Source organism: Apostichopus japonicus, chromosome 3 (assembly GCF_037975245.1).
Source record: "Apostichopus japonicus isolate 1M-3 chromosome 3, ASM3797524v1, whole genome shotgun sequence".
NCBI lineage: Eukaryota > Metazoa > Echinodermata > Holothuroidea > Aspidochirotida > Stichopodidae > Apostichopus > Apostichopus japonicus.
The window spans coordinates 5,348,848-5,364,126 of NC_092563.1; the positions used below are offsets into that span (position 1 = coordinate 5,348,848).

General features: G+C 38.3%; 1 protein-coding gene across 4 annotated transcripts in view; it reads left to right on the plus strand.

The window, feature by feature from the left end:
- LOC139961170 (uncharacterized) overlaps positions 1–15,279 on the plus strand; it is a 176,080-nt gene that overhangs the window by 152,553 nt on the left and 8,248 nt on the right. For 2 of the 4 annotated variants that reach the window (XM_071960158.1, XM_071960147.1), the window contains exons 2-6: positions 8,630–8,756; positions 9,758–9,847; positions 11,548–11,745; positions 12,793–12,990; positions 14,015–14,356. In XM_071960158.1, coding sequence (XP_071816259.1) covers positions 8,630–8,756; positions 9,758–9,847; positions 11,548–11,745; positions 12,793–12,990; positions 14,015–14,356 — 955 coding nt within the window. Of the gene's footprint in view, positions 1–5,001; positions 5,251–8,629; positions 8,757–9,757; positions 9,848–11,547; positions 11,746–12,792; positions 12,991–14,014; positions 14,357–15,279 lie in introns of those variants that run through there. The other 2 variants (XM_071960137.1, XM_071960167.1) reach the window with 2 other exon arrangements.

Sequence of the window (15,279 nt, forward strand, 5' to 3'; positions counted from 1 at the left end):
CATCAGCCAACCATTTTACTTCTCCCAATCCTTTAAACAGAGCCGTATATCTCCATCTAAGGCTCCGCTCTTAAATCGTTAAACACGCCGCATTAAATAACAAATGCTGCCCTCTAAACGTAACACAACCAGAACAACATTACACTGAACACAAGACAAGTCTTATTATATGAACCAGTTCATAATGTTGGCACTATTTATGGTTACATCTCTATGTTCCGACGTCTCTATTTTGCGACGTCTCTTTGACGTCTCAAAAATCTGTTGTACCAAGAAAACAATTTTTCAGACTCCAATATTTTTTGTGACCCAAATTTTTTTGGACTCAAATTTTTTTTTAGCAACATTTTTTCGGACAAATTTTTGGGACTCAAATTTGTTTTGACCAACATTTCTTCGGAACAAATTTTTTGGGACCAAAATTCTTTCCGAAAAACAAAAATGTGACCCAAAATTGGCGGCGCGATAGATTTTTTGTTGGTGCCCCGCGATGTTTTGTGTCCACAATGCAGGCGACTTTTTATATTGCTCAAGCGATATCTATGGTTTTCACATTCACTCGCCCTATAGTTATGTAATTTTCCAAGGGGCAATGATTGGTCACACACCATATTTTGGTCTAAATCTAAACACATTTTATTCGAAAATTGATTTGGCCCAAAACGATTTTGGTCCCCAAAAATGTGAGTACAAACAAATTTCGGGTCACAAGCAATTTTCGGTCACAAGCACTGTTTGGGTCATAACAAACTTTCGGTCTCATTTTTTTTTCGTGAAAAAAATGTTGTCTCAAAAAATTGGGTCCGAAAAAATGTTGGTCCAAAAAAATTGAGTCCAAAGAAAATGTGGTCACAAAAATATTGGGGTCACAAAACTAGTTTTCTTGGTACAAAATTGCTCCGATTTTTCCTTTTTGTCGGAACATAGAGACGTCGGAACATAGAGACGTCGGAACATAGGGATGTCAGTCTTTTTATCCCTTGAAAACTATAATCTTTTTTCGTGTTTTATAACCTGATAGTACTAGACCAGAATTACATCAGAGAAACATCTTGTATGTATTCTGTTAAAACTTTCATTCAATACCTACATGACATTTCAAAATAACGACACGTTTTGAATCAAACACAAACTTGAAGCAGAACAGGAGTGATGTCACAAAGCCTCGGCGGGGGTCCATGGGGAGGAATCAGATACAGAAATCGTCAAGTTTGCTTCTGTCTGGTGCCTGAATTGATGTCAGTCATAAATATAGTTTAACCAAAGAGCACTATTGGGTTTTCTGGGAGCATTCACTTTATCGGAAACATAAAAACATATAAAATAACATACTTTCAGGGCCGTAGCCATGGGCAGAATCTCTAGAGGGAAGTTAAGGAACATCGGGAAACACTTTGTAAGGGAAAAACAGGACTTAAGGTTACTTTATAAGCTCTACTTTATTCATTGTTTTACACAGATAAGTGAAGATATAAAAGCACGCTAGGGCATTCTGACCGTAGCGGTAGCCTTTATATGCTGGGGGAAGCCATATTGGGTATTTAGGTGTACATTATTTGTTAGGTTTGTGTTATCATTATTTGTTCTACATGCCAAAAAGGGACCTTCTAGGGGAGGAAGGGGGGGGGGGCACATGAGCTGAGTGGGTGGGCTTTGTAGGGGACTGTGCTTCAGTGTTCTTAATTGAAACATTGGGACACTCATATAGGGGCTAACAATGAAACTGATAGGCCTAGCTACACATGACACATATAGAGGTAACAAGTAGATTTATGTACTGTAGTTTCACATTAGACTGCTACACTGTTCAAGCAGGTTAAATCTTAGAGGCTCTTTATATTCTTGTATCGTTATTCTTACCAAATTCGCGAGAACCAAAGCAAACGCACGGCCATCGTATCCGCGATCATGCATCTGAGACGTGATGACCTGTTAAATAAACCTTGTGTTATTTTTGAACGCCTTGTCTACGTGCCTAGAATCTTGAGGTTGCACAATACTGACTAATGAAATCAGAAGAAATGATATGCTCATTTCGCTAAAACTAACTGAAATAACGCATACTGTGTATGCGTTCACACTTTCTATTTTCGTTTAGAAAGTGCAAATATCACGGGGAAAGCTGCCTCCTGCCGGCTATGGCCTTGTGCTTGGCATCAGTTAACTTAATCACAAATAAAACTCTTTTATGAACATAAATACTAATCTAGGACTTGAGGATTAATGTTTACCATAGTCATAATAGCAACATGACTAGCAGCTTAGTACCCATGCAAGCGTAGTACCATATAGCGTATGTATCTGTCTCAAAACTCCTATGAAATGTATCATTATTTCAAAACACTTAAAACTATCATTAGTGGCCTTGCTAACCAAACTGAATGCATAATATAATTTACGTGTAGTGTTATGTTGCTTGCGTATACGTGGTAATTATAACATAAACTATAAAATATGAAAAATAATATACTGGAAAGGAGATTAGCGAATGTTGCGTGCTTTCATTATCTGCTGGCTTAGCAGGTATAGGCTCAGCGGTAATGGATGGACGCGGTTCCTCGTTTTATTTACTCAATAAACAAAACCCGTAATTCTTATTTCAACCCAGTTGAAAAGTTCTATTTTTCATAAAGTGGGGTTGAACAGATGAGAATAAAATGATAATAACTACTTTTCTCATAGCAAAATGTTTGAGCTCCTTTCATGAGATACACGAGTCAGTATGAGCCTGAGAGCCTAGCCACTACACTTAACCTGGGGGGTGGGGCATTTGATATTGTGTCCCCCACCCTTCAGAAGGTGGGGGGCGTGTCTCCCTGTTCCCTCCGTGGTTGACGCTCCTGTTTCTGCTACAAAATGGGGATCCGTCTCAAGGTAAGTAGAGTTCACTAGAGTAGTAGAGTACACAGTACACGGTAGAGTACACAGTAGAGTACACTAGAGTAGTAGAGTAAGTAGAGTACACTAGAGTAGAAGAGTAAGTAGAGTACACTAGAGTAGAAGAGTAATACACAATACACAGTAAATTACGCATTAGTGTTCACAGTAGAATACACTAGAGTAGCAGAGTAAGTAGAGTACACTAGAGTAGTAGATTAAGTAGAGTACACTAGAGTACAAAGTACACGATAGAGTACAAAAGAGTACACTAGAGTAGTAGAGTACACTAGAGTAGTAGAGTACACTAGAGTACACAGTACACGGTAGAGTACACAGTAGAGTACACTAGAGTAGTAGATTAAGTAGAGTACACTAGAGTACAAAGTACACGATAGAGTACAAAAGAGTACACTAGAGTAGTAGAGTACACTAGAGTAGTAGAGTACACTAGAGTACACAGTACACGGTAGAGTACACAGTAGAGTACACTAGAGTAGTAGAGCAAGTAGAATACACTAGAGTAGAAGAGTAGTAGAGTAAGTAGAATACACAATACACAGTAAATTACGCATTAGTGTTCACAGTAGAATACACTAGAGTAGCAGAGTAAGTAGAGTACACTAGAGTAGTAGATTAAGTAGAGTACACTAGAGTACAAAGTACACGATAGAGTACAAAAGAGTACACTAGAGTAGTAGAGTACACTAGAGTAGTAGAGTACACTAGAGTACACAGTACACGGTAGAGTACACAGTAGAGTACACTAGAGTAGTAGATTAAGTAGAGTACACTAGAGTACAAAGTACACGATAGAGTACAAAAGAGTACACTAGAGTAGTAGAGTACACTAGAGTAGTAGAGTACACTAGAGTACACAGTACACGGTAGAGTACACAGTAGAGTACACTAGAGTAGTAGAGCAAGTAGAATACACTAGAGTAGAAGAGTAGTAGAGTAAGTAGAATACACAATACACAGTAAATTACGCATTAGTGTTCACAGTAGAATACACTAGAGTAGCAGAGTAAGTAGAGTACACTAGAGTAGTAGATTAAGTAGAGTACACTAGAGTACAAAGTACACGATAGAGTACAAAAGAGTACACTAGAGTAGTAGAGTACACTAGAGTAGTAGAGTACACTAGAGTACACAGTACACGGTAGAGTACACAGTAGAGTACACTAGAGTAGTAGATTAAGTAGAGTACACTAGAGTACACAGTACACGATAGAGTACAAAAGAGTACACTTGAGTGGTAGAGTACACTAGAGTACACAGTACACGGTAGAGTACACAATAGAGTACATTAGAGTGTAGTAGAGTAAGTAGAGTACACTCGTTGTTATTATTATTAACTTGTAAATCCATGTAAAGCTTTGGTTCTTCATGCAATCCAATATCAACGCTATAGAATTAAAAAAAAAGTGGTTGTCAATGTAAAACTATGACATGTTTTAAAGTTCACTTATGGAACAAACCGTTACAATTTCAAATATAGGAATGCAAATTTCACCAGGCTCAGGTATATTAGAATATGGTACTCTTTCCTCAGTCGACGCTAAATTATGCATTAGATGCTCAATAGGACATTACTGCTGTCTTTAAAATTTTGACCTGAATAAAGTGAAACATACATTTTTGGTATTGCGGAGTTCTTGACGATTGTTAGACACATATATGTCGCGTTATTGACATAATACACTAACTGAACAATTCCATTAGAGAGAACGGTTGATACTTGACACGTGATGCATTTAAAGGAAATCATTCGTTCTGGTTGAGGGACGTGGCGGGATGAGGTTCAAGTGTGGAGAAATAAATGGCCGGAGTGGGGGGGGGGGGAGGGGTGGAGATTCTGGACACTCCGGTGAAAATTTTTTTTATATTAACAATTGATCCAAGTAACAACATTTCTGAAAACAGTTTGATTATACGTATATCTTCATATCTTCATTTCAACGAAATGGAAGTGGTAATCCACTTAACAGATTTACATAATTTAATGTCATAGAAGACCTTTTCAGACAGGGAATTACCGGCATTTATAATTAACACATTTGACCTACCTTGAACTTCCAGAAGGAAACATATGACATAGAGATTTTCACAGACATAAACAAGTCGGAGCTTGCGCACAAACAACCCAATCACTGAGTGACGCGTATTCATGAGCAACTACGTCGTCGAGCGAGAATGTCAGTCAAACATTGGATGAAGATTGCGTACGTTCGTACCGACAGTGTCACAACAGAATCCGCAGCGTCTAGGCAAAGTCACAAGTACTCTTTCACGTTTACAGGGACAGAGACGTTGTGAATGGACACTTAGTCTCTCATACCAGAATTCGTCGTGACCAATATGGGAAGAAAGGTAAAGTAAATGAGGCAACTGTTTAAATTATTTCGGGTATCTCATATCATATTTGGAACGCTCGTGTGTTATACGAGCGTGGATTATTAAATTGCACTCTAACAGGTATCTACGGATACTCTATGAGAACTCCATAAGCCTATTTGTAAATGTAAGGGATATCGACGTAAATATATTGACTGGTCGGAGGAGGGATTACTTTATATTTACCTCTAATTTATTATATATATATATATATATATATATATATATATATATATATGTATATATATGTATATATATATATATATATATATATATATATATATATATATGTATATATATGTATATATATGTATATATATATATATATATATATATATATGGGTAGCCTATATATTGCCTATCGGCCTATATATACCCCGTTCTGCTGTGGCTTGTTTCGTTTACTTTATTTCGCTTTATATTACGAACTATGCAATCACTAACTCACTACTCCTTGTTGGTTTGATTTTGTAGTATACAGTCACTTAATCATAACGATGTACCCCCCCCCCCCCTCTCCCTATTTGTTTTGCCAAACTGTTGGCCTATTCTGAGTTGAAGAACTGCCAGTGTTAAGTCATCTCTAGTAAGCCTCTCGTAAGCCTCTCGTAAATTAACATGTTATCAATCACTGCAATACTACAACGTTGTACTTTGTCACATCACACAATGTTAAAGGGACGAAATAGAAGAGGAAATTCCGGCACGAAGATTAACAAATTCTGGCAATATTTTGCAATTTGCTCTGTACCTAAAAGGCGCATCCTTGTTAGACACTTGTACGTATTTCCATCCCATGTCAGTCTACTAGGCCTATGTAATACGAGGCCATTTTGCTGCAAAACCATGTGGCTAGAACCTCACGTACAGTATATAAATGGTGAGTGCAAGGAAAATAGAAGTACTGAAGAAACCACAGAGGTCGTTATAAAATCATATTTTGAACACTTTGTGCTTTAATTGAATCAACTGTAATGAAATTTCGCATGTTGATATGGTTTAAAAGTCCACTGTACAGTGACCACGCCTCATTTGGAATTTCCCGATTGCGAGACACATGTCACAGACAAACCGCTGTGGCACTAACGTACGTACAGCACGAATTGTACGTAGCCTGCCTACTCATCATTATATGATGGTATATTGATACAGTATTGCTTATGTCCGACAGACTTCTCGTGCGAGCTAGATCTGTGTACAAAATAAAAAAGAAGAAGAAGAAGAAGACAAACACAAAGGAGGAAGTAACAAGTATCAGACGAGAAATGCGTTAAAATTACAGTGAAGTATTGTCAATATATAACTAGTAATATCCGAGCTTGGGAAGTACATACTATGTATGGCTTGATCAGTGACGTTACACAGGAGGGGATAATTCCGTTTTCATAGACTGTTGATGGCAGGGCGGAATTCCCCAATAGGCCTATATAGTGCAATAAAAGCGACTAAGTGGATTTGAAGTGGTAGAACCTGGGGAAAAGAGGACTTCAAAGAACGGTTCCGTTTTGCATATATTATGGATTGAACACATGTCGTGACCGGGGCTGACATTATTTTGTCCGTAGTGATATCACAATTCCTCCGAGCTTCAACAACATTTATATTCCTCTTCAGTTTTTCCTATTTTACTTTCAAGGTGAAAGTATAATAACAGTTATGCGGGCAATATTTCCGAATAGACCGTATTGACAATGTATCTGAATAATGAATAATGCAGTCAATTAAAAATGTATATATATATATATATATATATATATATAATTGAAATCTTAATGAGTTGCCGGAAACTCAAGAACAGTGACAAAAAATTCCAGCCTCCACCTGTGTTCGAACTCGGGCCTCCCGCTTTATATGCGGACACCCTAACCACTAGGCTATGTACGCTGATTGTATGTCAAGAGGTTCGAAACCGGTAAGGAAGGTCGTAATTCCACTGTAGGAGTTTGTTACATGTATCGAGCAATACTGGTTCTGTTTTGTGTGACATATTTTGCCTACATAAATTCTGTTCAAAGTATCTCTTTCGAGATCCTGCTTTAGGAAGCACAAATGATTTCGAGTTGGTTAGCTTCATGTTTGATCTCTAGAGTTTATAGTTTATTTTTGCGAATACTTTGGAGCACCCTCAGGTGTCAAATCTCGAGGTATGATTCCTGGCAGTGTGCACGTGTTTCCGACCGTGAATCAACATTGGTCGAAACTGTACGGTAAGACAAATTTGTCAAGACAGTGCCAGCGATGACTCTTTGTTTACAAGAGAGATGAAACGGATCATTTTCCTAAGTGTTATTTTGAGCGAAAGGAATCAATAAGTGGCGGCAATTACCATTTACTTTTGAGAACACTTTTGGGGCCGTTAACCGACCCCCCCCCCCCCCGCCCAACACACACCACTGAACGTTGCATATCTTGTTTTCCAAATAGGTGCATTAATAGTGCCAAATGAATTTCCTGATCAAATGCTATTATGAAATTCAGCTCACTTGGTACAAATGAAACATGATGTTTGAAATGGTTTTACAGGCCACAAGTTGTATGACTTATAACGGCCCATGTGCGATTTCCCAAATGGTTCGGCTCATCTGGAAATGGAAGTCCCTGGTTGAACTAACGTTGTACTGTGACAATTTTTTTAGATTCTGTTTTCATCCACTATATTATAACCATTTTAGGAATTTCCATGCAGGCTAAATTTAAACGGAGTTTGTCCCGTTAGACACCTGATGAAGCGAGATATCAGACATATATGACTGTGAAGTACCTTGCTAACAAATATTGCTGTGAAGTACTTTGATATAAAGCTTAATAATTAGCTATGTATTTACTAATGTCCGACCTTGGGCAGTATTTGCCGTATTATAGATGTGGAGGGATTCCCCAATATGTCGCAATAAGTGTGGCAAACAATCGGAGTTGATTGACGTGGTTAGAGCGTGACACGTAGGACGTTTATAACTATAGTATGTGTAACGGGGGGGGGGGGGGGGTGGTGGATGGGGTGAGCAGAAAACTCGTAAGGTTTCGGTGTTTGCCAAAGAAAGTTTTAGTTTTGTAGATTCTGCGGAGGTCTTGATGGAACATTGTAATTTCCGTCTACTTCACCTTCAGGTTTCTATTGTTTCTCCAGAGTATCCCCAAGTTGATCTTAATGTCAGCTTTTTCTGAAAATTTCCACATTTTCGAAAAATCCACTAGTTTCCTGTTATTTAACTTTTTATGTCTTTGAATTAAACCCCTCGGTAAGCCTTTCAATCGAACTTGTATGATAACTTTGTTTAATGTCCATCCCTTCTAGCCTTTGAACTGAGAAGCTTAATTTGCATTCATAATCCATGATATCATATTGACTTTTCAGAAAAATTCGAAACGGAAATCTCGGGAGTTTACGGCCTCGAAAAAAGCATCTCCGCAATTGCCTCCTGCTTCTGTGAATGAGAACGAAAGAAGCCCTTCTTCCTTGCCAGCTCAACATCTACTGGAAGGTTGGTTCATGATAATACCACATCTTCAAACAGGTTTTCAAACCAGCGGTGTCGTTAGTTGGAGTATTATATATGAAGCACACTCCATTTAGCAATAGATTTATTCAATGCATAGTAACATGTTGTGTGTAACGAGATTCTTTAGTTAATTGTCCTCCCAGGGAAAAGTGCCAGTTACCTGTTCACATCATTACTTGTGATTGATGTACCTCACCCTGTATGCGAAGTTTTCCTGGCCATATTTGTCTTAAAATGTAGGCTTGGTTGCTCTATTTTGTTATTTGAACTTTTAAACGTGCGATCGTATTCCACACAACAATCAGAGCAGTACATTAACCGTCCTTGCCTGTGGATTGGACCTTCTTGCAACAGCTTTGAACAATGTTTGCAAATGTTTTTCTCACTTCTCTTAGAAACAAGGCGGTTCCAGCATTTTATCTGTTCCCCCATAAAAAGAAAGAAAGAAAGAGAGAAAATACTTGAGGCCAGGGACTAAGCCATTGGGGGGGGGTGGAGCAATGGGAGCGATCACTCCCCCACCCTTTGAGTACCTCGAAAAATTAAATTTAACTAAAAGCAAGAAATATCATTAACGCTCTCTTTTGAGGTTGAGGGAAGCTGAGCTACCCTGCTCAATCTTTCCCCTGAAAGTTCGTCTGCTACGTAATACAATATACCGTTATTATTGGTTATTTCCTGCAACGTAGGAGGCATTTTGGGCCAAATTTTTCTTCACATCATGGTTCCAGTAATGCTCTCTTTGTGAGAAGTGCCCTTTTTCAAATTCTACCCCCCCCCCCGATCAAATTTCTGGCTACGTCCTTGCTTGAGGAGCATAGAAATATTCAGATAAGACTTTAAGTCTGCAACTGTAAGTGTTTATTCGCCTACAATGCATTTATACACTTTAAAGGTATCGTTAGCCTACAAACAATTTAGCGTTCACGTTATCGAATTTTAATAATTCTTTGTTTTGCACATCTATCTTCATTTCATGTTAGGAAGTAGATCATCTGAATTAACAACGACAAATGAAGAAAGCAATCACAGCCATCTTCGATCGTTGCCTGTCGTGTCACTGTCTGATAACGGTATGAAGTTAATAACAAGTATTCCAACTTGAGTGAAAGAGAACAAGCACTTAGATGTTTCCAAAATACAACAATGACAGACCAATGGGGATCGTGCAGTCTTGTATATATATAGGATATATCAAGAAACCCACATTTATATTGCACTTTCAGTATTGTTTAAATAATAATAGAAATTGTTATTGTAACTGGAGGTTAAAGGTCATATTCGACCAATTACACCATGGAGTCTTAAATGCCAATGGTCATTTGCAGTCAGCAAAGGTCAACATGTGAACTTTTCTTTTCACGTAGTATCTCAAGAAGGGAAATTAAGTTGCTCGTCAAGGTTCCCCCGCGTAGTATAGGGGACGTCCCATATCAGATACACTAAAACGATATGAACTCATGTGAAAGTAAGATATTACTGGTATTATGTATACCCGATATGAATGAAAGCAGTATACTGCTTTTAGTTCCAATGTCTATACAAGGTTAGCATTCAGAGGTCAGTGCGTGAAGACCTCTTGCAAGGGGGGAAATGGATAGATTGTATATTTGTATGTGTATACTGCCTTGAGTGCAAGCACCTACTATTTTAGTGAAGAAAAACTTGATTTGAATGAGTGCCACAAACCATTTTCGGATGTCGAGCGACTTAATTAAATGTAACGTTCGTCACATGACAGTAACGATTAAAGCCTATACTTACTGATACAGTTTGTGTTAAGCAATGATTAATTATTTTTTATCATTAAACATAAAGATGACGAGGAAATTACTAAATATACACTTAATTGACTAAAGGCACATCATGAATTTGGATATGTTGTAGAGCATGAAAGCACACTTCTATCAGTTTAGGTTCTATTTCTATACCAATTTTCTTGTTTTGTTTTTTTTGAGAATGGACCCTTTAAACAGGCAAGGTTTATCATATTTATTGTTATACACATACCATTAACCGGGACAACTCCTCTTATGCGACACAAGACTCAGTGAGAAAACATAAAGACTTTGGCCCCCAATAACATGTTTACAATACATAACGTAAATTTCTCACAGGAAAATGGTGTTTAATGTTATACATGTATTCTATTTTTTATTGATATGACGTTAAAGGAACAAGTCCTTTGTTTGAGCTTTTAACTTTTAGAATTTATAAAAGAAAATGTATTCATTTTAACTTGTAAGCTTACACTGAAGAACCAGCGTCATCATCTTCTCGCAGCATCGGGGAAACCTTCATGGCTATAAAAACATTAGTTGCACTCATAATTTGGACTATGGCATATTATGACTTCAGTTTCTTCCTAAAGTCATCATGAGGAAACGTGCAGGATGATACCGTTTTGCGAAATTGTGGTGTGATCCAGTTGGTAAACGGTAACAGCGCTATATGTACATATTCTGACATGAATGTAAACCATGCGTATATTTATCTTACATAAAGGTGCGTATGCTTTGTGTGAGAATCAGGTCCTCCGTTCTTCATCAATAGTAACAAAGAATGGAAATTTCACTAAGTAATACAGTTTTGTCTATTTGCAAAATGGCACAGTCATACAAAACATTGGTAACTTTTATATTGAATCAAACTTAAATGTTAGTATTCCATTTACGCGGCGAATTTTTTCGTAAATCTTCACCTATTTTGGAACAGAAGTTCCTATAGTGACCTGAAAGATCAGAAAAATGGTAACACAATTTCCTATATACAGGAGATGCAGAAAAAAGCATTACACCACGTCGGACCTTGGAGAGTGAGGGAAGCAATGCCAAAGAGGGAAGTTCCCCAGACGTTAGCCTTACACAAGCGGGCAGTCCTGTGGACAGACCTGTGACGTCAATTCCATCAACGGTAGCAAGTAAATCTACCACCCCATCGCAAAGTGATGGAATCGCTTCATTTCCAACTGGTAGGTACAGCTGGATGGTTTGAAAGTCAACGCTGGTGGTTGGAGGGAGATGGGGTAAGGGGAGTGGGTGGAAAGAGTCAATGAGCTGGGGGCGGGCGTTTGTTCATAACAATGCCCACATCTTCAAACAGGGTTTCAAACCATCGGTGTAGTCATTTCCAACTGGTAGGTACAGCTGCATGGTTTGAAAGTCAATGCTGGTGGTTGGAGGGAGATGGAGGGGGGAAGGGTCAGAAAGCTGGGGGCGGGAGTTTGTTCATAATAATGCCAACATCTTCAAACAGGGTTTCAAACCATCGGTGTCGTTAGTTGGAGTATTGTATAAGAAACACACTCCATTAGGCAATACATAGTAACATGTTGTGAACAGCGAGATCCTTTAGTTATTTGTGCTCACAGGAATAAGTGCCAGTTACCTGGTCACAGCATTACTCGTCATTGATGTAACTTCACCCTGTACTCGAAGTTTCCCTGACTATATTTGTCTTGAAATGAAGGTTAGGTTGCTTTTTTGTTGTTATTTGAACTGTTAAACGTGCGCATGTCGTATTCCACACAACAATTAGAGCAGTACATCAACCGTCCTTGTATTTGGATGGGACATTGTTGCAACAGCTTTGAATAATGTTTTGGAAATGTTGTTCTCACTTCTCTTAGAAACAAGGCAGTTCCACTAATTTATCCGTTCCCGCATAAAAAGAAAGAAAGAAAGAGAGAAAATACTTAAGGCCAGGGATGAAGCCAGGTGGGGGGAGGGGTCAATGGCAGCGATTGCCCTCCCTCCCTCCCTTTAGTACCCCGAAATAAGTAACAAATACTAATAAATAGTAACAAACGAAGGTTATTTCATAAAGTCATACAGTTTTGTCTATTTGCAAAATGGCACATAGAAAACATTGGTAACTTTTCTATTCAAACAAACTTAAATGTTAGTATTCGATTTACACGGCGAAATTGTTCCGTAAATCTTCACTTATATTTGGAACAGAAGTTCCAATAGTGATCTGAAATATCAGAAAAATTGTAACACAAATTTCTTATCCACAGGAGCTGCAGAAAAAAGCATAACACCAGGTCGAACCTTGGGGAGTGAGAGAAGCAATTCCAAAGAGGGAAGTTCCCCAGACGTTAGCCTTACACAAGCGGGGAGTCCTGTGGACAGTCCTGTAACGACAATTTCATCAAACGTAGCAAGTTACTTTACAACCCCATCGCAAAGTGATGGAATCGCTTCCTTTTTAACTGGTAGGTACAGCTGCATGGTTTGAAAGTCAATGCTGGTGGTTGGAAGGAGATGGGTGGAGGGTGCAGGGAGCTGGGGCGTGCGTTTGTTCATAACAATGCCCACATCTTCAGCAAGGTTTCAAACCATCGGTGTCGTTAGTTGGAGTATTATATAAGAAACACTCTCCATTTAGCAATATTTATTCAATACATTGTTACATGTTGTGAAAAACGAGATCCTTTAGTTATTTGTCCTCACAGGGAAAAGTGCCAGTTACCTGGTCACAGCATTACTCGTCATTGATGTAACTTCACCCAGTACGCGAATTTCCTGACCATATTTGTCTTAAAATGAAGGTTAAGATGGTGTATTTTGTTATTTGAACTGTTAAACGTGCGCATGTCGTATTCCACACAACAATTAGAGCAGTACATCAACTGACTTTGTATTTGGATGGGACCTTGTTGCAACAGCTTTGAATAATGTTTTGCAAATGTTGTTCTCACTTCTCTCAGAAACAAGGCGGTTCCACCAATTTATCCGTTCCCGCATAAAAAGAAGGAAAGAAAGAAAGAGAGAAAATACTTAAGGCCAAGGTCGAAGCCAGGTGGGGGGGGGGGGGTCAATGGCAGCGATTGCCTTCCCTCTCTCCCTGCCTCCCCCCCCCCTTGAGTAGCCCGAAATATGTAACAAATAGTAATAATTAGTAACAAAGGAAGGTAATATCACAAAGTAATACAGTTTTGTCTATTTGCAAAATGGCACACAGATAAAAGTCGTAACATTTGTGTTCAATCAAACTTAAATGTTAGTATTCCATTTACGTGGAGAAATTGTTTCATAAATATTCACTTACTTTTGAACAGAAGCTCCTATATTGATCCGTAAGATCAGAAATATTGTAATAAGGATTAGTTATTCCTATAGTTCACTTTGAGACTATGACGTTGAATGGCCAAAGGCGTTGTAGCCGCAACGCTGTTGTCAGGTTCATTCTGCTAAGAAAATATAAAGCAAACTTTTCTTTGTTTTCTTGTAATGAAGGCAAAAGCGCTGGTAAGGCTTCAAAAACCCAGATCAAGCCTTTTCGTAGAATGGTACGACAGCTAGAAAAATACTTAGATACCGCAGAGGTTACCGAACTTGCCCAACTAACAGAACAAACTGACGTGGTACTAAAGGTGGAAGATCTGAAACGACCGTTCCACCATCTGATGGCAATCTGGGAAACGAAGGGCATTGTAACCGAGAATGATGTAGATTTCTTGGTAGAACTACTGGAAGATCTGGAGACATATAAAGCCCTGAATCTGGTCAAAGTTTATCAGGAATTACTTGCAAAAGGTTCAACTGAAGTAAATATGACAGATTGCTCGTTGCCAACAGGTGAGCGAACCGCATTGTTGACTTTTACGTCCTTCACCGAATTTTCTTTTGGGAAAGACGATGAATCATTGGTTGCTCTAATTCTTTCAAACAATGATGTGATATGTTCAACATGTCATAGTCCAAAAACTTCTAAACACGTTAACTCACAAAGTAGAGAGGATTTATTTCATACTTGGTATGTTCATTCACCTTATAGCGTACAAGAAAGTTATTTTTTTCTGCATAGTTTAAACAGCCATGCGAAGTCAAAAGAGTTCAAAGTACAAAGGAAAGCTTGGATTTACTTCATACTTTGTATGCATCTTATTAGTACAATGAACAATTTGTTCTCAGCAGTGTTCGAGATTGAGGTGGTTAGAAGTCAACATGTAATGTGAATAACTTAAATAAAAAACAGACATGAAATGCTTAATACTTTCTTTCGCAAAGTTGCACAATGGTTCAACCTGTGTTGAAGGGGGAGGTGGGAGGGGGATCTTCTGCAATTTAATATTTTACACAGGCTAGGGAGCTGTTACGATTCACTCTTGGGGTTAAGTGTATATAGTCACCATTTAAGAAACCTACTGTAAATCCCAGTTTTATATTTCAGTAAAAAAAGGTTCATCATTCGTTACAACTAAAAGCCTTGGAGACGTGACAAAATTAAGTCTTTATTGCCAAACTGAAATTAACAGAAACAATATTACAAATCTAACATTTATTTGACGAATTACTTTTCTATCACATTAAGTGACACATGATTTGACCTTTGCTCTTGTAAGTCTCTTGTTGGAGGACTCAGTGAGATTAACACTTCCACGTATGTCTGTCATCTTTCATAAACTTTCAGCACTGTATTTCCTTTTTAACGTTCAAGTTAAGTGGAACTCTTTTCCGATGTTCCGGTAATTGACTCTAGGACACAATTTTCCTCCATG